Source organism: Larimichthys crocea, chromosome XIII (assembly GCF_000972845.2).
Source record: "Larimichthys crocea isolate SSNF chromosome XIII, L_crocea_2.0, whole genome shotgun sequence".
Lineage (NCBI taxonomy): Eukaryota > Metazoa > Chordata > Actinopteri > Sciaenidae > Larimichthys > Larimichthys crocea.
In genome coordinates, this window is record NC_040023.1 from 8,379,768 (window position 1) to 8,396,142 (window position 16,375).

The 16,375-nt window shown below is 43.1% G+C and overlaps 2 protein-coding genes across 6 annotated transcripts in view; one reads left to right on the plus strand and one right to left on the minus strand.

Annotated features, from left to right (window-relative positions):
* The first annotated feature begins 1,040 nt into the window (after positions 1-1,040).
* On the plus strand, positions 1,041-5,600 carry tpi1a (triosephosphate isomerase 1a). Its single transcript, XM_019254059.1, has 7 exons — positions 1,041-1,305; positions 2,777-2,900; positions 3,044-3,143; positions 3,310-3,427; positions 3,800-3,885; positions 4,190-4,277; positions 4,711-5,600. The coding sequence occupies exons 1-7, from the start codon at positions 1,194-1,196 to the stop codon at positions 4,827-4,829; spliced, it is 747 nt and encodes a 248-aa protein (XP_019109604.1). The 5' UTR covers positions 1,041-1,193; the 3' UTR covers positions 4,830-5,600.
* A 1,574-nt stretch (positions 5,601-7,174) lies between these two features.
* The window catches only part of LOC104935007 (gamma-enolase), a 57,170-nt gene continuing 47,969 nt past the window's right edge, over positions 7,175-16,375 (minus strand). For all 5 annotated transcript variants that reach the window (XM_027286516.1, XM_027286514.1, XM_027286515.1 and 2 more), the window contains 11 exons: positions 15,017-15,112; positions 14,823-14,881; positions 12,643-12,712; positions 11,942-12,075; positions 11,766-11,857; positions 11,532-11,662; positions 11,224-11,421; positions 10,942-11,143; positions 8,936-9,044; positions 8,791-8,849; positions 7,175-7,769 (listed from right to left, as the gene is read on the minus strand). In XM_027286516.1, the coding sequence (XP_027142317.1) occupies positions 7,700-7,769; positions 8,791-8,849; positions 8,936-9,044; positions 10,942-11,143; positions 11,224-11,421; positions 11,532-11,662; positions 11,766-11,857; positions 11,942-12,075; positions 12,643-12,712; positions 14,823-14,881; positions 15,017-15,112 (1,220 nt within the window). In that variant the 3' untranslated portion in view covers positions 7,175-7,699. The remainder of the gene's footprint in view (positions 7,770-8,790; positions 8,850-8,935; positions 9,045-10,941; positions 11,144-11,223; positions 11,422-11,531; positions 11,663-11,765; positions 11,858-11,941; positions 12,076-12,642; positions 12,713-14,822; positions 14,882-15,016; positions 15,113-16,375) is intronic.

Sequence of the window (16,375 nt, forward strand, 5' to 3'; positions counted from 1 at the left end):
GAGTAGCAGACTGTTACTGAAGGAGCTGTTTAAGGCCTCCACATTCTCACTGAGTTGTTCATGATGGAGGTCAGCTTTGCTAAGAGAAACCAGTTTGTGCTTCCCCCTCTCCAGCAGATGACCGTATGGAATAATGCAGAAAGTTTCAGACTCCTGCACACTCCACTCAACTTTGGTCCTTTTGCTGCAGGATGTCTGACTCGTCCAGCATCAGTGACAAATGACTGTGCAAAACTGTGGCTGTGCAAAGTTTTTTATTCTGAGAGATGGACATGAAACAATCTGAATATCTAGTAGCACCATCATAATGTCCATCCAAATTCCACAGCTGTTTATCCTTACCAGTGTCACTATATATAATGTCTCTATATAAAGATGTAATCGAACACTGAATCTAATGAATGTTATATTAAAAAATAAAACAAATCATTTCTTCTTGATTTTTGATTTCTGGTCAGAGGGAAGAGAAAATATGGCCCTTTGTTTGGTTATAGGAAAATAATGAACTTCATGGATGCTGTTATATGTTGTGTTGCTATAGAGCATCCTGGGAGTTTATATTAATAAATAAATATATATTTTTAATGTTGTTTTATTTTGGCTGGAATATTATAAAAGCTAAGGAAGAAGAAATCCTTTTTTTTGTTGCAGATTTTTCACCAGGCTTTGGAGAGGAGGGAAAATATTTGATGTATCTGTAATTCTGAACTTTTAGGCCAACTAAAAAATAATAAATATTCATTTATTCAGTATTTTCCAACATTTCTTTTCTTCTTGAGGAAAAAGTGTTATGAACAGCATTTGATTTCTTGTGGTATGTTTATTTTACAACTGTAAAATGACTAAATAAAGTATATTAAAGAAGTTTGGGTGTAGAAGAAGAAGCAGAATAAATAGTTAAGTTTCATATCTGTAAAGCATCATGCATTCCTGCAGAGGGATCCATCACACACATGCAGGAACATGTTATTCATGAGGCCTTCACTGTAACAGCAGGTGGCGGTGCTGCATCTGAAAGCTGCTTGACTCTCTTCATGAACCCAAACAAGAAGAGGAGGAGGAGTCCTGACATCAGCTGACGAACAAACAACCATCCGGAGTCTTCCTGCAGCTGCTCGGACCCTCCGGACCTCCATCAGCATCAGCACCAACTCTCCTCCTCCTCACCGGGTACCAGCCTCCATCATCCGGCCATGTCGCCCCGCAGGTTCTTCGTGGGAGGGAACTGGAAGATGAACGGGAACAAGGAGAGTCTGGAGGAGCTCATCACCACCTTGAACACCGCCAGCCTGGACGATCAGACCGGTCAGTGATCGATCCGATCAGTTTATGCGCAGGTAAAGTGTCAGGACTGCGGCTGCGCAGAAGCTCGGATCAATGACAGGTGTAATTGATACAGACTGTGAGGAGAGACTGCTCAGGTGACACGGTGACATTGGGAGTCATGTGACCCGGATGAGTTGCATAAAGGCCTCTGACGTTAAGTAACTAAGTACATTTACTCGAGTACTGTATGAAAGTAATAGAAAAGGTGCAGAATATGATAAAAATATATATATGTGTTTTCATGGGTGTATGATCACCTGATGCTTTTGTTACCCTTTAAGATGTGCAGACTCTATTTATAATTATAATATTTATTATAATAATAATAAAAAAGTCAACTTTTTGTATCATGTAGGGTAAAAACCTCAATTCAGTTAATTTTCCTTCTGCTTATCTGGGGTCTGGAAGCGGTGGCAGGGCTATATAGTCCGTCCAGCAGGTTCTGGGTCTGCCCTGGGGTCTCCTGAGCCCAGGAGATGCCCGAATGACCTCAGCTCCGAGATCTACTCCCAATACCTGAGCTCCTCCACCTGTATCTAAGGATGAGCCCTGCAGAGGAAGCTCATTTTGGACCCTTGTATCCGTGATCTCATTCTTTTGGTCACTGACCGTAGGTGAGGGTTGGAACGCAGATGGACTTTGTTATAAAAATCAGGGTTACACAGCTAGTTCGATGTTTTAACTTATGATGTTTGTCCTGAGGGCACTTCCCTTTATTGCTGTTTTCCTGAGACTGGCAGGGTAAGGTAAAGTTCAGGTTGATGTATGAATAGAGGGATTTCAGAACAGAATGAGGCCCAGGGACAGGTCAGAGAGGAGACATCTAGATTGGGGACAAACTGGCTACTCATTAGGGGATATGTTGAAGAAAACTGTTTAAATGCTTTATATGCAAATTGACTGTTAACAATTTACAGGGGTTGACACAGCCCATTTTTAGGAAAATGTATAAGAACCAACTGTCAGCGCTCCTCAGGGAGCCTTTTTCTCTGTAACCCCTTTAATGTGTTGCACTGTGAAACGCTCCTCTTGTACAAGAACAATAAATTCAACTTAAACTTTGATGTTTTGAATCCGATCCTCCTTATTTAAGGGTTTTTCTTTAAAATTCCCGTAACAGACTTGAACATCGAGAGCTTTACCTTTACAGTTACAATACAGGTCCCAAAAGCTCGTGGTTGAAACTCGGCTGTTACATTTGAATTTTGCTGATTTTTGGAGGCGGGTTGCAGCTTTTGTCAGTAGAAAAAATCATTTCACTCAGGTAGGAAACTTCCTGAACAACTTTAAGTTCAGTTTTATGTGTCACTTCCATTTATCTGCCTCCCACAGCTTCAGTCAACGTGTTGCACTTTGGGTTTTTTTAGGATAGAGGCATGAATAGTTGCAAGAGAGACCGACGTAGAATTACGCAAGTCACGATGAACTGACTTTACGTCTCATTTTTCAGAGGTGGTGTGTGGCGCTCCCTCCATCTATCTGGACTTTGCTCGGTCCAGCCTGGATCCCAGGATCGGTGTCGCAGCCCAGAACTGCTACAAGGTGGCCAAGGGAGCGTTTACAGGGGAGATCAGGTATCTCACCCACTGCATGAGCAGACGCATGAATTATTTATTAATTAGATTGCAGACCGATGCATATTAAACTTTTTAGAATTTAATTTTAGTGCTTTGAAGGAAACTTTGTATCGAGTGAACGACTGATCCTCTCCCTGCAGTCCGGCCATGATAAAGGACTGCGGGGTGGACTGGGTGATCCTGGGACACTCTGAGCGTCGGCATGTTTTTGGGGAAGGTGACGAGCTGATCGGTCAGAAGGTGAGACGCTTTCTGCCGATGTTTGGAGGTAGCCTGAAAATGTTTAATGATAAAATGAAAAGAAAAAACCCTCCTGTTGTCGTAACGGTTTGCTCACACACACACACACACACACATCAGGTGTGCAGATGCTGGTGAAGATCTTGAGTTTTTGGTTGGTTCTCAGGTGGCTCACGCTCTGGAGAGTGATCTGGGTGTGATCGCCTGCATCGGGGAGAAGCTGGAGGAGCGTGAGGCCGGCACCACAGAAGAAGTCGTCTACGCTCAGACGCAGGTCATCGCAGGTCAGCAAAGAAAAGCTTTTTTTATTTTCTATATTTTCCTTCACGTTACATCTTCCCACACACTGAATTCAAATGCAAATAGGTCAGTGGTCTGTGCTGTGGAGAACTTCTCACCGAGTCAGTTCAGTGCAGAGGAGTCTTATGCTGAAAGGTTTATTAAAGCTTTATGAAGGACACTTGTCATGAAGACATTCCCCACACAGTCTCTGCTGTTGGAGACATTTCCTGAGACGTCTTGTCCCTCTGTCCATGCAGGGTTTTCTCTCAGCTGATGGATCTTTAGCAGAACTGAAAGATAGAAAAATAAAATTAGGAAATCCAGATAAAGTTGCCTGATGGAGGGATGATCTTGTTCTTGTTGTTGTGTTTCAGAGAATGTGAAGGACTGGGGCAAAGTGGTGCTGGCGTATGAACCTGTGTGGGCCATCGGTACAGGCAAGACCGCTTCACCTGAACAGGTAACACCGACTCTTTCTCCTGTTTCCAGCTCAGTCAGGCAGTTTACTTTTAATATATCTGACGCAGCATCGATCTGGTTAATGCCAAATGCCTGCAGATCCAGTTTGTCCAGTATATACCAGTATCTCCACCACAACCCACAATAAACAACGCACCTGAAGGCTGCACGCTCAAAACAAAGGATCATGCATGTGACGTTTTATAGATGCAACTAACTAAAAAGGTTTCAAGTGTTTGTATTCAGGATTTTAACACTTTAAATTGTTCTAATCTTTCACATGTGTTTTTTTTCTGTGTGTCCAGGCTCAGGAGGTCCACGAGAAGCTGAGGGCGTGGCTCAGAGCCAACGTGTCGGACGACGTGGCCGACTCTGTGCGCATCATCTACGGAGGTCGGTGACGGTTTTACCTCTTAAAGTGTTAAAGTAGTGATCATATCCTGTGTGTGTGTCTCTGTGGGAAGCAGGCCGATTGTCACCTGTCGATAAATATTGTTTTCTTTCCGTAACACTCAGAATTCAGTAAAACGTGACTGATATGTTGTGTGTATATCCATGAACGTAGATCAGTCTAGCAAATAACACATTGCATGATATTTAATCATAGAAAACTTCACTTTACCGTCTTATCTTGACTGATATGTAACTGTAGGAGAATATTATAAACATACGCCCTCGATTTTGGATCAAATATAGATGACGTGTTTTTTGTTTTTATCTGTATGCAGCCTAACAAGCACAACTCTTCTGGCTTAATGGGTCTTGTCTCCTTGTTGGGCGGTGTTAGTGTTCACACGTCTTGTTTTCCTCTTCCTCCACCCTCCAGGTTCGGTGACGGGAGCTAACTGCAGAGAGCTGGCGTCTCAGGGCGACGTGGACGGCTTCCTGGTGGGCGGAGCCTCTCTGAAGCCGGAGTTTGTCGACATCATCAACGCACGCGCGTAACGGGAAAAACACAAAGCGTTCCGACGGGGACCAATGAGAAACACCCTCACCCTGTTTAGATCTGTCACCTCGCGTCTGCAAACTGGGCCGACTGATCCACAGACGGACACGTTAGAGAAGGTTTTATTTTGAAAAATAAATGTTGGTGCAATCAATTCAAAGTATACATCAGTCATTATTAGTATGTTTTTACTTTTTATTAAGGTCAGTTCCTGTTAGTGTTGTGATCGTCCAAAATATGAAATTTTACAAGCGTACCTCATGTTTTCAGATGATTTCATGTCCCGTGTTACAGAGGTTCAGATTTCCAGATGACTTTTTCCTGCTTAATTTCATTATTTAACAGATGGAACGAGACAGTTTAGAGAAGCGAGAAAAGATACATATGTGTGGAAATGACAGATATTTCTTCCAGCAGACGATCAGTCAGCCCAGGTTGTTTTGTGCGTTTGATAACAGTGTTGTAACGTCGTATTAATGATGCACTCTCTCTCTCTCACTCACTCAGCTGCACTCACTGTTACTTCAGGGCTCTTGACAATAAAAGCTCTGGACAGAATGTACTTAAAGATATTAATATGATATAAATCTATCTTTCTGCTGGTAGTCGGGGACTTTTATTGTGAAGTTGTCACCACTAAAGCTTGATGTAGTTTAAGCACTCTGCTGCTGTGTGTTTAAACACTGGACGGCGTGTGTTCATGACATTAGTAAGGAGGATGTTACTAATGTGAGAACTGAATAAATAAATCAATCAAATGTGGAAAGAGGTGTTGGTGTTTGTGTCACGATCTGATCTCCTCCACCTGCTGCAACCTGCACACCTGCATCTCATCCACCAGTCAAGACTCTGCAGTATATCAAGCCCCGCCTCTTCGCTCCAGAATCAGTGTTTCTTGTTTGAGCTGCCTCCCCGTTGAGTCTTGGATGTCCTTCACTGACACACTCAGCTAAACACATTATGACTTTTTGTTTTTGGGTTCAGATCTCACAAACCTGAACAGTTACGTCTCTCGTTCCCAATGTTTTTGATTTGTGTCACGATGTTTCTCATCACAAGACATTTGACTTCAGAAAATTAAAAATACTAACAGATGTTTTCAGGAACTCTGAAGTCTTAGTTCTTAGTTTTGAGTGTGGAGTGGTTGTTTCAGTCGTTCAAATGTTGCTTTAACATGTCAAACTTTATGTTCAATCATTCAGTTTATTCGCCTGTGCTATCGACACTGGTGATGTTTTCATTCACAGTTATCAGTATTAAGACTGACTGAGAAAAGACATAACAAGACACTGAAACTTCACACATTACATCATCAGATTGTCAGCCGCAATCTTAAAGGTTCCATGTTTTAAACGTGAAAAAGTTTTGAGATCAATAAGATTTATTTTTGGTTTTAAGGACCAAGAACCATCCCACTATATTTTTACATCTGTGTCACAGTTCTCACTGGCGTTTTATGTTGCATTTATGTCTCATTAATATTAACAAGCCTCTCCTCTGATTGGCTGACAGGTGATGGATTGTAGCCTGCCTGGACAGTGGGTCGAGATGGCTGAGGGCAGTGACTGTATCGTTGTGACATCACAACCTTAAATACGTTTATCTCGGTGTCTCTGTGTTTTTGAGCCTCTGGTTCTGTCTCACCTGGCTGATGACTACACACCGCCTCATTAACTAACTAACCTTAATCAACCTGTGCTGCATTAAACAACTGGCTCATCCTAAACCTGCTTTATAATAAAAAATAATGGAAATCTGACTTTCTATATAATGAGACTTTTAAATGTCTCCACAGTTTATTGCAAAAAACAAGTAAAACCACACACAGCTGTAAATTCAGACAATTCAGGACTTGATGAAGTTACGACAAATGAGCTGACACAAAAAAAGACAAAAAGCTTTTAACTGTGATTGAAATTGTAAATTAACATCTTTTTTATTTCACATATTTTCACATTATTTTCAATGACAAGCGTTCTGTTTTTTGTTTTTTTATTTTTGTTTTTTTAAATTCTCTTCTCGACTTTTTCAACACACAGCTAATCTATGGACATTCAGGAGGAACAGAAGGAACGAAGGGATTCTGGGTATCTCTTCTTCTTTTTTTATCTTTTTTTTTGGACTTCAAGCATTAAAAGGACAAATAATCAGAACCACGTCAGGGTCGAGGGGGAAAGAAAAAGAGGATTTGAAACCGAGTAAGAGACACGACGAGAAGAAAAAGGAGACAAAAAGAGGAGCGGGAGGAGGACAGAAGTGGGTGGAGTGCAGGTACTTCAGTGTCCAGGTGAGAGTGTGACACCACTGAGTGTGTAATTGTTCAGGTGTTTGTGTAGTTTTTTTAATTTTTATCACTCAGTCCCTGAAACTGTTATTTTGTGTTTCTTTCTGCGAGTGCATCGTCCTCTTTTGGTGTTTGAAAATGTTTTTTTTCATCTCTTTCAGTTGCGTGCTTCAGTCTACATTATTCTATTATATCTCTACTTATTTATCTCTCTGGGTTTGTTTTTTTTACAACTTTATTTTTGCAGGTCCGCCCTCTGGCTGTACATGAACTATTCCTTTAAAACTACAGTAACAGTGCATGTCTGGCTTAGAAATTAGATATTTTTATAGTATTCCTCTGCGTGTGCATGAGCGCGTGTTGCATCTGCATACTCTGTGTGTGTGTGTGTGTGTGTGTGTGTGTGTGCATACAGCATCACCTCCCTATAAGTGCATAAATTATTTCTTTCTTTTTTTTTTGCTCGTGTCGTGTTTTTCTGCGTGATCTTTCATTGTACATGGCTCGCTTCATTGTTTGTCGTGTCTGTCAGTTTGTGTGTGTGTGTTTGTGTCAGTGTGTAAATCATTCGTCTGTCTGTCAGTTTCACAGGGCGCTGGGGTTCCTGAAGTTATGACCTGCAAAGCGAGCCTGGTCTCCCAACTCCTCCTCAATCCTGCAGAGAAGAAGAAGAAGAAGAAGAAAAGAGAAATGATTTCAAAGCTGAGGCGCCTCAACTCTCTGTGATTTACAGTAAGAACTAACTGTACAGTTGTACAGTGCCAACTGTAGCTGCTGTTAGCTCAGTTTGTTAGTGTGATGTCAGGTGATTTGGACCACCGGGAAGAAGAGAAGCTCCGGAGGATGCTGGCGTGCCAGTACCAGAGCTGGGTAAGGGCCCAACGTAATCAAGCTGAGCATGGTGACGGAGGAAGCTAAGAACTAATAAGAGAGTGAGCGAGTAAATCTAGGACTCTCGACACCGAGCTGGGCTCAGTCAGGACATGCTTTTATCCCGATTTATGACTAAACTCTTGCAGCCCTAAATCACTGCAACTCTTCCTTTTTTAAAACGTCTTCATAGCTGCCACTGTATGACACCTCGCTGCAGATTTCTCTCTGCTGTGTCTGTGCACGTGTGCATGCTCGGCTGCACTGATTAGCGTTTATCGCTGGTTAATGCCCCTGTAAGTCCCTCCACCTCTCCGGTGTTTCCTCAGCAGTCCGATGGGATTACAACGCTGAGCTGATCCCACCTTCCACCTTCCACCTCCACCTCCTCCTCGACCCCCACCCCCTGCTCCTGCTGTTGCTGCTGACTGGCTCGGACTCATGGGGTGACACCGGCGCTGCTGTCGCCTGTCACGTCAATTAGTCCTGTGATGCTAAGCACTAAAGCACCTGAGGAGCTGTGTTAGAGCAGAGCTACTGCCAGATTCGAAGCCAGGATGTTTAATAACACTAAAAAAGTGAGATTTATTATTATTATTAAAAAATATGAAGTAGGTACTGTTTGGAGCTTTAGTTCCCAGCTGTCATTACGTGCACGAATAGGTTTATTTTTTCAACCTGTTCAAGTTTAGGTTTTGTTATGGGGGAAGTCAGGTCATAAGGATGACGTTATGAAAGTATTTGAAGCTTCATCCAGTTTGTTTGTGTTCCAGCAGAGAGATTATGTCATTATGCAGCACGCTGACCTCATGAGTTGGTTGTATTTGGCCAGCCTCTCAGATCTGCAGGGGGCGCCAGTCTTAATCTGCAACAGAGAGTGAGGAGGCAGTGAAAATGATGCATACAGTATGTATGTAGTGGTTACAGTTAAGCCTCCAGGTGTGTGCGTACCTGTCCAGTGCAGAGTCCCACCACCAGGTCAGCGATGAAGGTGTCCTCCGTCTCTCCTGAACGATGGCTGACCATCACACCCCAACCGTTCGCCTGAGCCAGTTTACACCTGAGAGGCACAGAGAGCAAATGTTTTATTTCTAGATAAAGAAAATTTAAATATGATAGAACAAGCACCTTTAGCTTTTATCTGAGGCTGCAGCCAGTGAAACAGTGGTCAAAAAAAGTGCTTTTCGATGCATTATTCTCTTGTAGTTCTATTAAAACTTAAAGTATTTTAAAAAAGCTAAAACTTTAGACGTGCTGCTAAACATAACCGCCCACAACAGCATCAAAGATGAGAGAAAAACAACACATGTATTCACTTTAAATAGAATCACTATTTACTGTGAAATCATTGTTTTCTTATTTAGTTGAAAACTGAATTTCCGAGTTTTCTTGTGCACACAGAGCAGCTAACTCACCCCCCATCAACATGTGGGGGTGGAAGATGAAAACAAACTCTGCTGCACAGAGAAATGACAAACAAGTGTTTGTTCTGTCTGAAACTCGATGCGTGATTAATGTGGAATAAATGAATAAAGTCAGCGGTGATCATTCGTTTTTGCTCTACGGGTTTAAATATCCTCCATCACATGGATCATATTGTTTGTTCTGCTGTGATATACTGTATATCCGTGCAGGTTTCTGATTTCCATCCATCCGGCCCAGTTTCCGTAAACACTTTATCAGGTTCACGAAGGAGTCTGGAGTCTGTCCCAGCTGACATTGGGGGACACTGGACACCCTGGTACAAGTCGCCAGCTCATCACAGAGCTGGACACATAGAGACAAACAACCATGCACGCTCACATTTACAACAATGAACCTGCATGTATGGACTATAAGAGCATGCAAACTCAGTCAGTATCCAGGCAGCCCCCCTACTGATGAAACATTCCCATGCTCATGTTTCACGGTGAAGATTGTCTGCAAGCAATGATCGTTAATTAGAGTTCATTAATCCGATTGTGATTTATTTGTAGCTCCAGCTCAGCTGACACGTTTAACCTGCGAACATGAAAACCAGGACAGGGTTTGAGTTTTTTTTAAATAATGAACAAGCTCTCGTTGGGGTTTCTCGTCCATCAGACAAAATATATCAGATTAAAGACGCAGGAAGCTTTTCATGTGACGGCCACGATGCATCATCTTTACTGCCATCAGCTCCGTTTCTATCATTTCATCTTTCTCTCCTCCTCCTGCTGTAATCCAGCCACGCCGTCGTGATTGATGGCTTCATAAACCCGAGTGGCGTTCTGTTAAGTCTGAGATTGATGACGAGACCGGAGTGTGCACTCTTTTCTACACAAAGGTATCAACAGATACGAGATACACAACAGTCATCTGCATCGGCGTATTTGATTGACAGCTAATCTTCATACTAAAAACCTCCTGTCAGTTCTCGTCCTTCGTTAATCTTCTGTAAAGGTCCGTGTGCCGCTGCTCGTCTCCGGCACAAGGTCAACATGGCTGACAGGTAATGAGTGATGTGACTGACAACACGCAGGCAGTGTGTGTGTGTGTGTGTGTGTGTGTGTGTGTGTTTCCACATGTGTGACCAATAGCAGGGCAGCTGTGTCTCTCTCTGTATTTCCCTACAGGCTTCTTCTCTGTCGCTCAGCCAAGAAGATGGACGACCTTCTTCGGTCGGTCCAAGTTCACCGGCTCACCCGAGGCGGCCATATCGGGGTGAAAAGAGCGTATAAGCATGCCGTGTCCCAATCCGTGTACTTCCACACTTACACGTGCTGAGTACATAAGAATACATCGATCCGATACCAAGTAAATACAGTCCAATTAATTCAGCTTTTCATGTGTTTTAAGCCGTTTACTTTGATTAGTTTGTTTCCAAGCAGCTGTGGGTTTAATACACGTCATTAAATCATGAAATCCGCCCGCAGAGATGTGTATGTTTTAAATATTTAACATATTTTTAATGTTGAGAAAAAGAAAAGCAGACGTACGCCTGTATGGCCTCAGTGACGGAGCCGATCTGGTTGACTTTGAGCAGCAGGCAGTTGCAGGCTCGCTCCTCAGCAGCTTTCTCTATCCTCTTAGGGTTGGTCACCGTCAGGTCGTCCCCGACAACCTGGATCCCCACCTGGGCCGTAAGACGAGACCAGGCCTCCCAGTCATCCTGGTCGAACGGGTCCTCGATGGACACCACTGGGAAGGAGGAAGAAAGTGAATAAAAGATGTTTTGTCTCTGGCTGGAGATCAACAAAAGCAACAAATCCAAAGTCCACCTGGGTAGTTGTTGACAAAGCCCTGGTAGATATCAGCCAGCTCCTCTGCAGAGATGTGTCTCTCTGAATCTGGTGGAGATTTGAAGTCCAGGTCGTATTTGCCCTCGCGGTAAAACTCTGACGCGGCGACGTCCATCCCGACCACCACCTTGTCCGTGAAGCCGGCCTTCTCTATGGCCGTCTGCAGCAGGTCCAGAGCTGAGGAGCGAGAGAAAGATGGACACAGAATGAAATGTAAGGTAGGAAAGGGTCCCTAAACCTTGAATTGTTGGCTTCTGGGGCAGCTCCGGGTGTACGATCATCCTCACCTTCACTGTTCTCCAGGATGTTGGGAGCAAATCCTCCCTCGTCTCCCACATTGGTAGCATCCTGGCCGTATTTCTCCTGGATCACCCCCTTCAGTGTGTGGTACAGCTCCGCTCCTATCCTCAACGCCTCCCTGAGAGGCAGACGGAGGGAGGAAGAGGTCGTCAGAGAGTGGAAAGACGTAGCAGGGGCCAACGTCAGCAGGGGAGGAAGAATCAAAGGGGATAAATTCTTACTTGAAAGACTCGGCTCCAACAGGAAGAACCATGAACTCCTGCATGGCCAGTTTGTTTCCTGCATGGGAACCTCCGTTTATCACATTAAATGCCTGGAAAAAGAGTTGAGCGGTGTCAGTGTACAGATATTTTCACAGCACGGCGTGTCGATGTATGTCCTGCAGTGAGTTTCTTACAGGAACCGGCAGCACCAGCTCTATATTTCCGGCCAGGTCAGCTATGTGACGGTACAGGGGGACTTCTGTCTCTGCTGCACCGGCCTTGCAGATGGCTAGAGACACTCCGAGGATGGCGTTGGCTCCAAACTGAGCTGTTTGATAGGAAATTAAACGTTTGACAGTCAATAAGCCGTCCCACTGGCTGAATATAAGCTGCAATACGTTTGCTATTTTCCCATTCTTGTGGGGGTTACTGACATTTTGTTTACGTGTAATGCTGTGCAGCATATCTGAGTTGATCGTGTGCGTGTAAACCTGGATGTAGTTGTGCATATTTCAAAATAAATTCAAATCTTTTCACGACGCATTCAGCTTCAGTTTAGTCTGACAGATTTCCTGTGCCGGCTCAGATTAATTTCTCCCAGCAGCGTTTACTTTCATGGCCGTTTACCTCGCTGCCTGAAATGATTGGTCGGTGATTGTAGATTAAAATGAAGTGAACAGCACTTTTATTTATTAAGCGTGTGAGTTGGCGTTGGTCGTGCCAAAGCCTGTTTGGAACAGCAGAATATATATTCGCTCTGTCTCGTTCCCGTCTGTATTTACTGCCACTTTGTGACAAACGTGCCTTTGGTAAAAGACTTTTTTTTTTTTTGTGACTTCACATGAGTGGACATCTGGTGATGTGATGTTAGTGATCACGACTTGTTTTGACTCACATTTGTTTTCTGTGCCGTCCATCTCGATCATCAGGTTGTCCAACTGCTCCTGCTCCACCACGCTGATGCCCTGCACACACACACACACACATACACACACATACACACACATACACACACACACACACACACATACACACAGACACGATACAGAAACACACTGTAACAACATGCACAGGTGGAGTTATATATAAGTTGTCGGAGGTGTGAATCGATGATCACACAGGATTTATGAGAGAACTGTTACACAGTATCAAGTCATTCCTTCGTCTTTGATCGAGGACTGTTTATATCAGCGTCCTGCCTCCAAATGTTCAAACATTTCAGTCATGAAATTAGTTTCAGGTAGAATAAATTAAAAGTATGACGACTTTTCCCATAAAATCTGCTTAATGTGGATATGTTTTAGCCGAGTTTTGTTGATTAAGGTTAGATTTAGGTTCAGGGATATATTAAAAACTGCCTCAAACACCCCTGAAGTACAAGGCAACGTTACATGTTTTTCTCCATGTGTCTATTAAGACATTTAAAAAACAGAAATCTACCATAGATGGTACAAAACATCGATGTTGTATCTGTGATGACACGCACAGGTGTGAAGCTCAGTGTGATTTCTTTGGTCGCTGCCATCTTTGGCAGTCCTGCCTCCGCCGCCTCCCGGCTTATCTAAAAATAGGCAAAGACCAAAGTGGATCGTGGGTGGAGCTGAGGCGGGCTGAATGAAGCCACCTGTGACGGCACACACCTGTCAATTATGCATAACTTGTCATGACAGTTGTCATGAACGTGGAAATTAGTTACAGAGACCAAAACTGTTTTTTGTACCAGGCTGTAAACATGTTTATTTCTGCTGTGAACATTTAAACATGGGGACTTATGGAGACTGACTCTAGTGGACATTTGAGGAACTGCACTTCCGCATTGAAATACCTTTTTAAATGCAGTTTTTCACATGATGAAATTATGAATAAAGCTCTTAATATAAATCATCATTATACACCACACACACACACACACACACACACACACACACACACACACGAGTGCAACCAGACCGATCTGTCTCTCTTATGTGACGTTCAGCAGCTCTGAGCCGTCCGGCTGTTTTTTCCCGCCTGACTGATCAGCAAGACTCATCACCCGGCAAAACATCTGCTGCTGGAGGAGATTACCCATACTGCCCTGCTGCAGATATCTGAATCATACTATTGTACTCACACACACTTTCTTTTACAAACACACACCTCATTCACTTTTCCTCTCACTCGCACTTTTTTTTTATCGTCGTCTTCCATTCACAGTATCTCTACGCCGCACACACATAAACACACACATACACTGATGGTGAGAGCTGAAGAGACTTTATCTTATTCTCACAGCTTCCTCTCCAGATGTGATAGTCATCTGCACATCGATCGACTGAACCTGCACTGTACAAGGTCGTTTTGTCCAAACTGGACATTTTTTAGCCACTAACTGAGACACATAGAGGGCTGTGGAGACATCTGGACACAACATCCTTCATGCCGCATAAAGGTCCCTTATTCAATATTTGTAACATCTGCGATCAAACACCGATCAGCATCACATCAGATGATGTGGTGTGGTTTAACTCTTGCAGTTCCTCTTCTCACAAAAAACAGTTTTGGTCTCTGTAGCTAATTTCCCCGTTCATGACAACTGTACTGAGGGTGAATTTATATACAACTCACCTGTTCAGATTATATTAAGTCTTAAAGTTATTATAGGTAGGTGCTGTTACTGATGGCTTGTTTGAGCCACCTCAGCTCAAACCACGATCCACGTCTTTGTCCATTTTTAGTTGGTGAAGGCAGGACTGCCAAGGTGGCGGTGTCCAGAGAGCAACCACACATGGTGACGACGTGTGAGTTGGACTTCCTATATGGTTAATTAATCTGATTGGTTCAGCCATGATGGACGATGATAGTTCATCCAATCACCTGCCAGTACCAGTACCTGGCCTTTCCCAAACAGGTTCCAATGACAACAAACAATCTGGTGTAGTCGGATTACAGAAATATCGTTTTCAGTCGTAGCTACAGCCTGAAAAACTACAACAAGAACAATTTCTCCTGAGGACTTACAGAGCACACCAGTCAGACTCTATTTTTAAATATAGTTATTGATAAATATACTGTATCAACAATTTGGTGACTTACAGAGGCTATGAGGGCGGGACCCAGAGTATCATTGATGTGGCCGACTGCCTTCAAAACACCTGGAAGAGAAGAATAATGAATGTAAGTGAGTCGGAGAAGGGGATATCAGGGATTTTAGGGAGTTGTTCTTCACTTTGTGATCAAAAATCACAACATGCAGCTTTAACTTTTTGAGGAATGATCTGTGTCTGTACCTTTGCCCTTGTAGCGGCTCTTGTCTCCATCTCGGAGCTCCAGAGCCTCGTAGATCCCTGTGGATGCTCCGCTGGGCACTGCAGCCCTGAACAGACCTGAAAGCCAGACACACACACACACACAGACATAATTAAGATTTTAAATGCAAAGAATGGACGGAGGAGATGAGGACACCAATATCTAGGTCGTACTGACTTTTTTTCTTTGTTTGAATGAAACCTCAGTGGTCGGGACTGTGATCCTGAGACATTAATAAAGGTAAAGATGTAAAACACGTTAAAACCAAATCTCAGAGCTGCACCAGATGTGTCGGGGTGATGCAAATTAAGACTGTGATTTAACGCAGGGAAAGCTGTTAAACAGATCATTGAATAGAGATTATCTTGTTGCACCTGTATGTATGTATATAACATGTCGACAAAAGGTGGATGACGATGATCTTTGTGTGTGAATTCAAGCAGCATGAAGACGACTAGATGACTAAAGCTGTTTGCAAACACTTGCATGGCCGAGTTAAGTACTACAGATAAATAACCAACATGGTCACAAGGTAAATACAGAGGAAGAGGAGAAGAGGTGACCTGCCAAAAGATTCTGGAAAACTGCTCCGTAGACTTTATTCTGATGATTCAGAAAACTAACAACACCTAAAACTGTGTACTGACTGCTATTTTACCCTTAACTTTACAATATAAAGAATAATAGTGCTACAAAATGTGTCCAAAGTCAATAAATGATAGATTGTATAACTGATTAAATGTTGGAGATGCAGAATATTTCCTCCCGGTGCATTTTAACTCAAGACAAAACAGAGTGTGTTTAAAATGTTGGGCTGCCAACATGTGCCGCAAACCTGTGGGTGATATCACTCATGCGCTGTTTGTTCTTTGTACCGTCAGTGGTGTATTCCAGAATTTCATGACAGTCAATCATGTTTGTTTTTTTGTTAGTTCAGTTCATCATTCTTCCCGTAACAAACTTTATGACCAACCGAGCAAATGAAATGTCTCGATTTTGTCTTTCGAGGATCGTGATACGGCGGCTGATTTGTCGTTCTGAGAACTTTAATCTATTTTAAAATAGTCAGCAGTCAGTGAAATTTGAAATAAAATGTCATTTGATTAGTTTTTATGTCAGTGGCGTTGTAAAAACAAAGACTTGAAGCCTCGTCCTTCCTTTAACTGAGAACTGATCGATCTGGACAAATGAGGTCAAATGAAGGTCGTGCGATGTCAGAAACGATTTACAGTCACAGCGGCGACGCTGTTGAGCTGCCAGGCTTTCTTTACGCTTTTTGGCAAATTAATCCGAGCAGACATTAATGTGGCGAACATAATGTTGTTGTTTCCTTTCCTCTC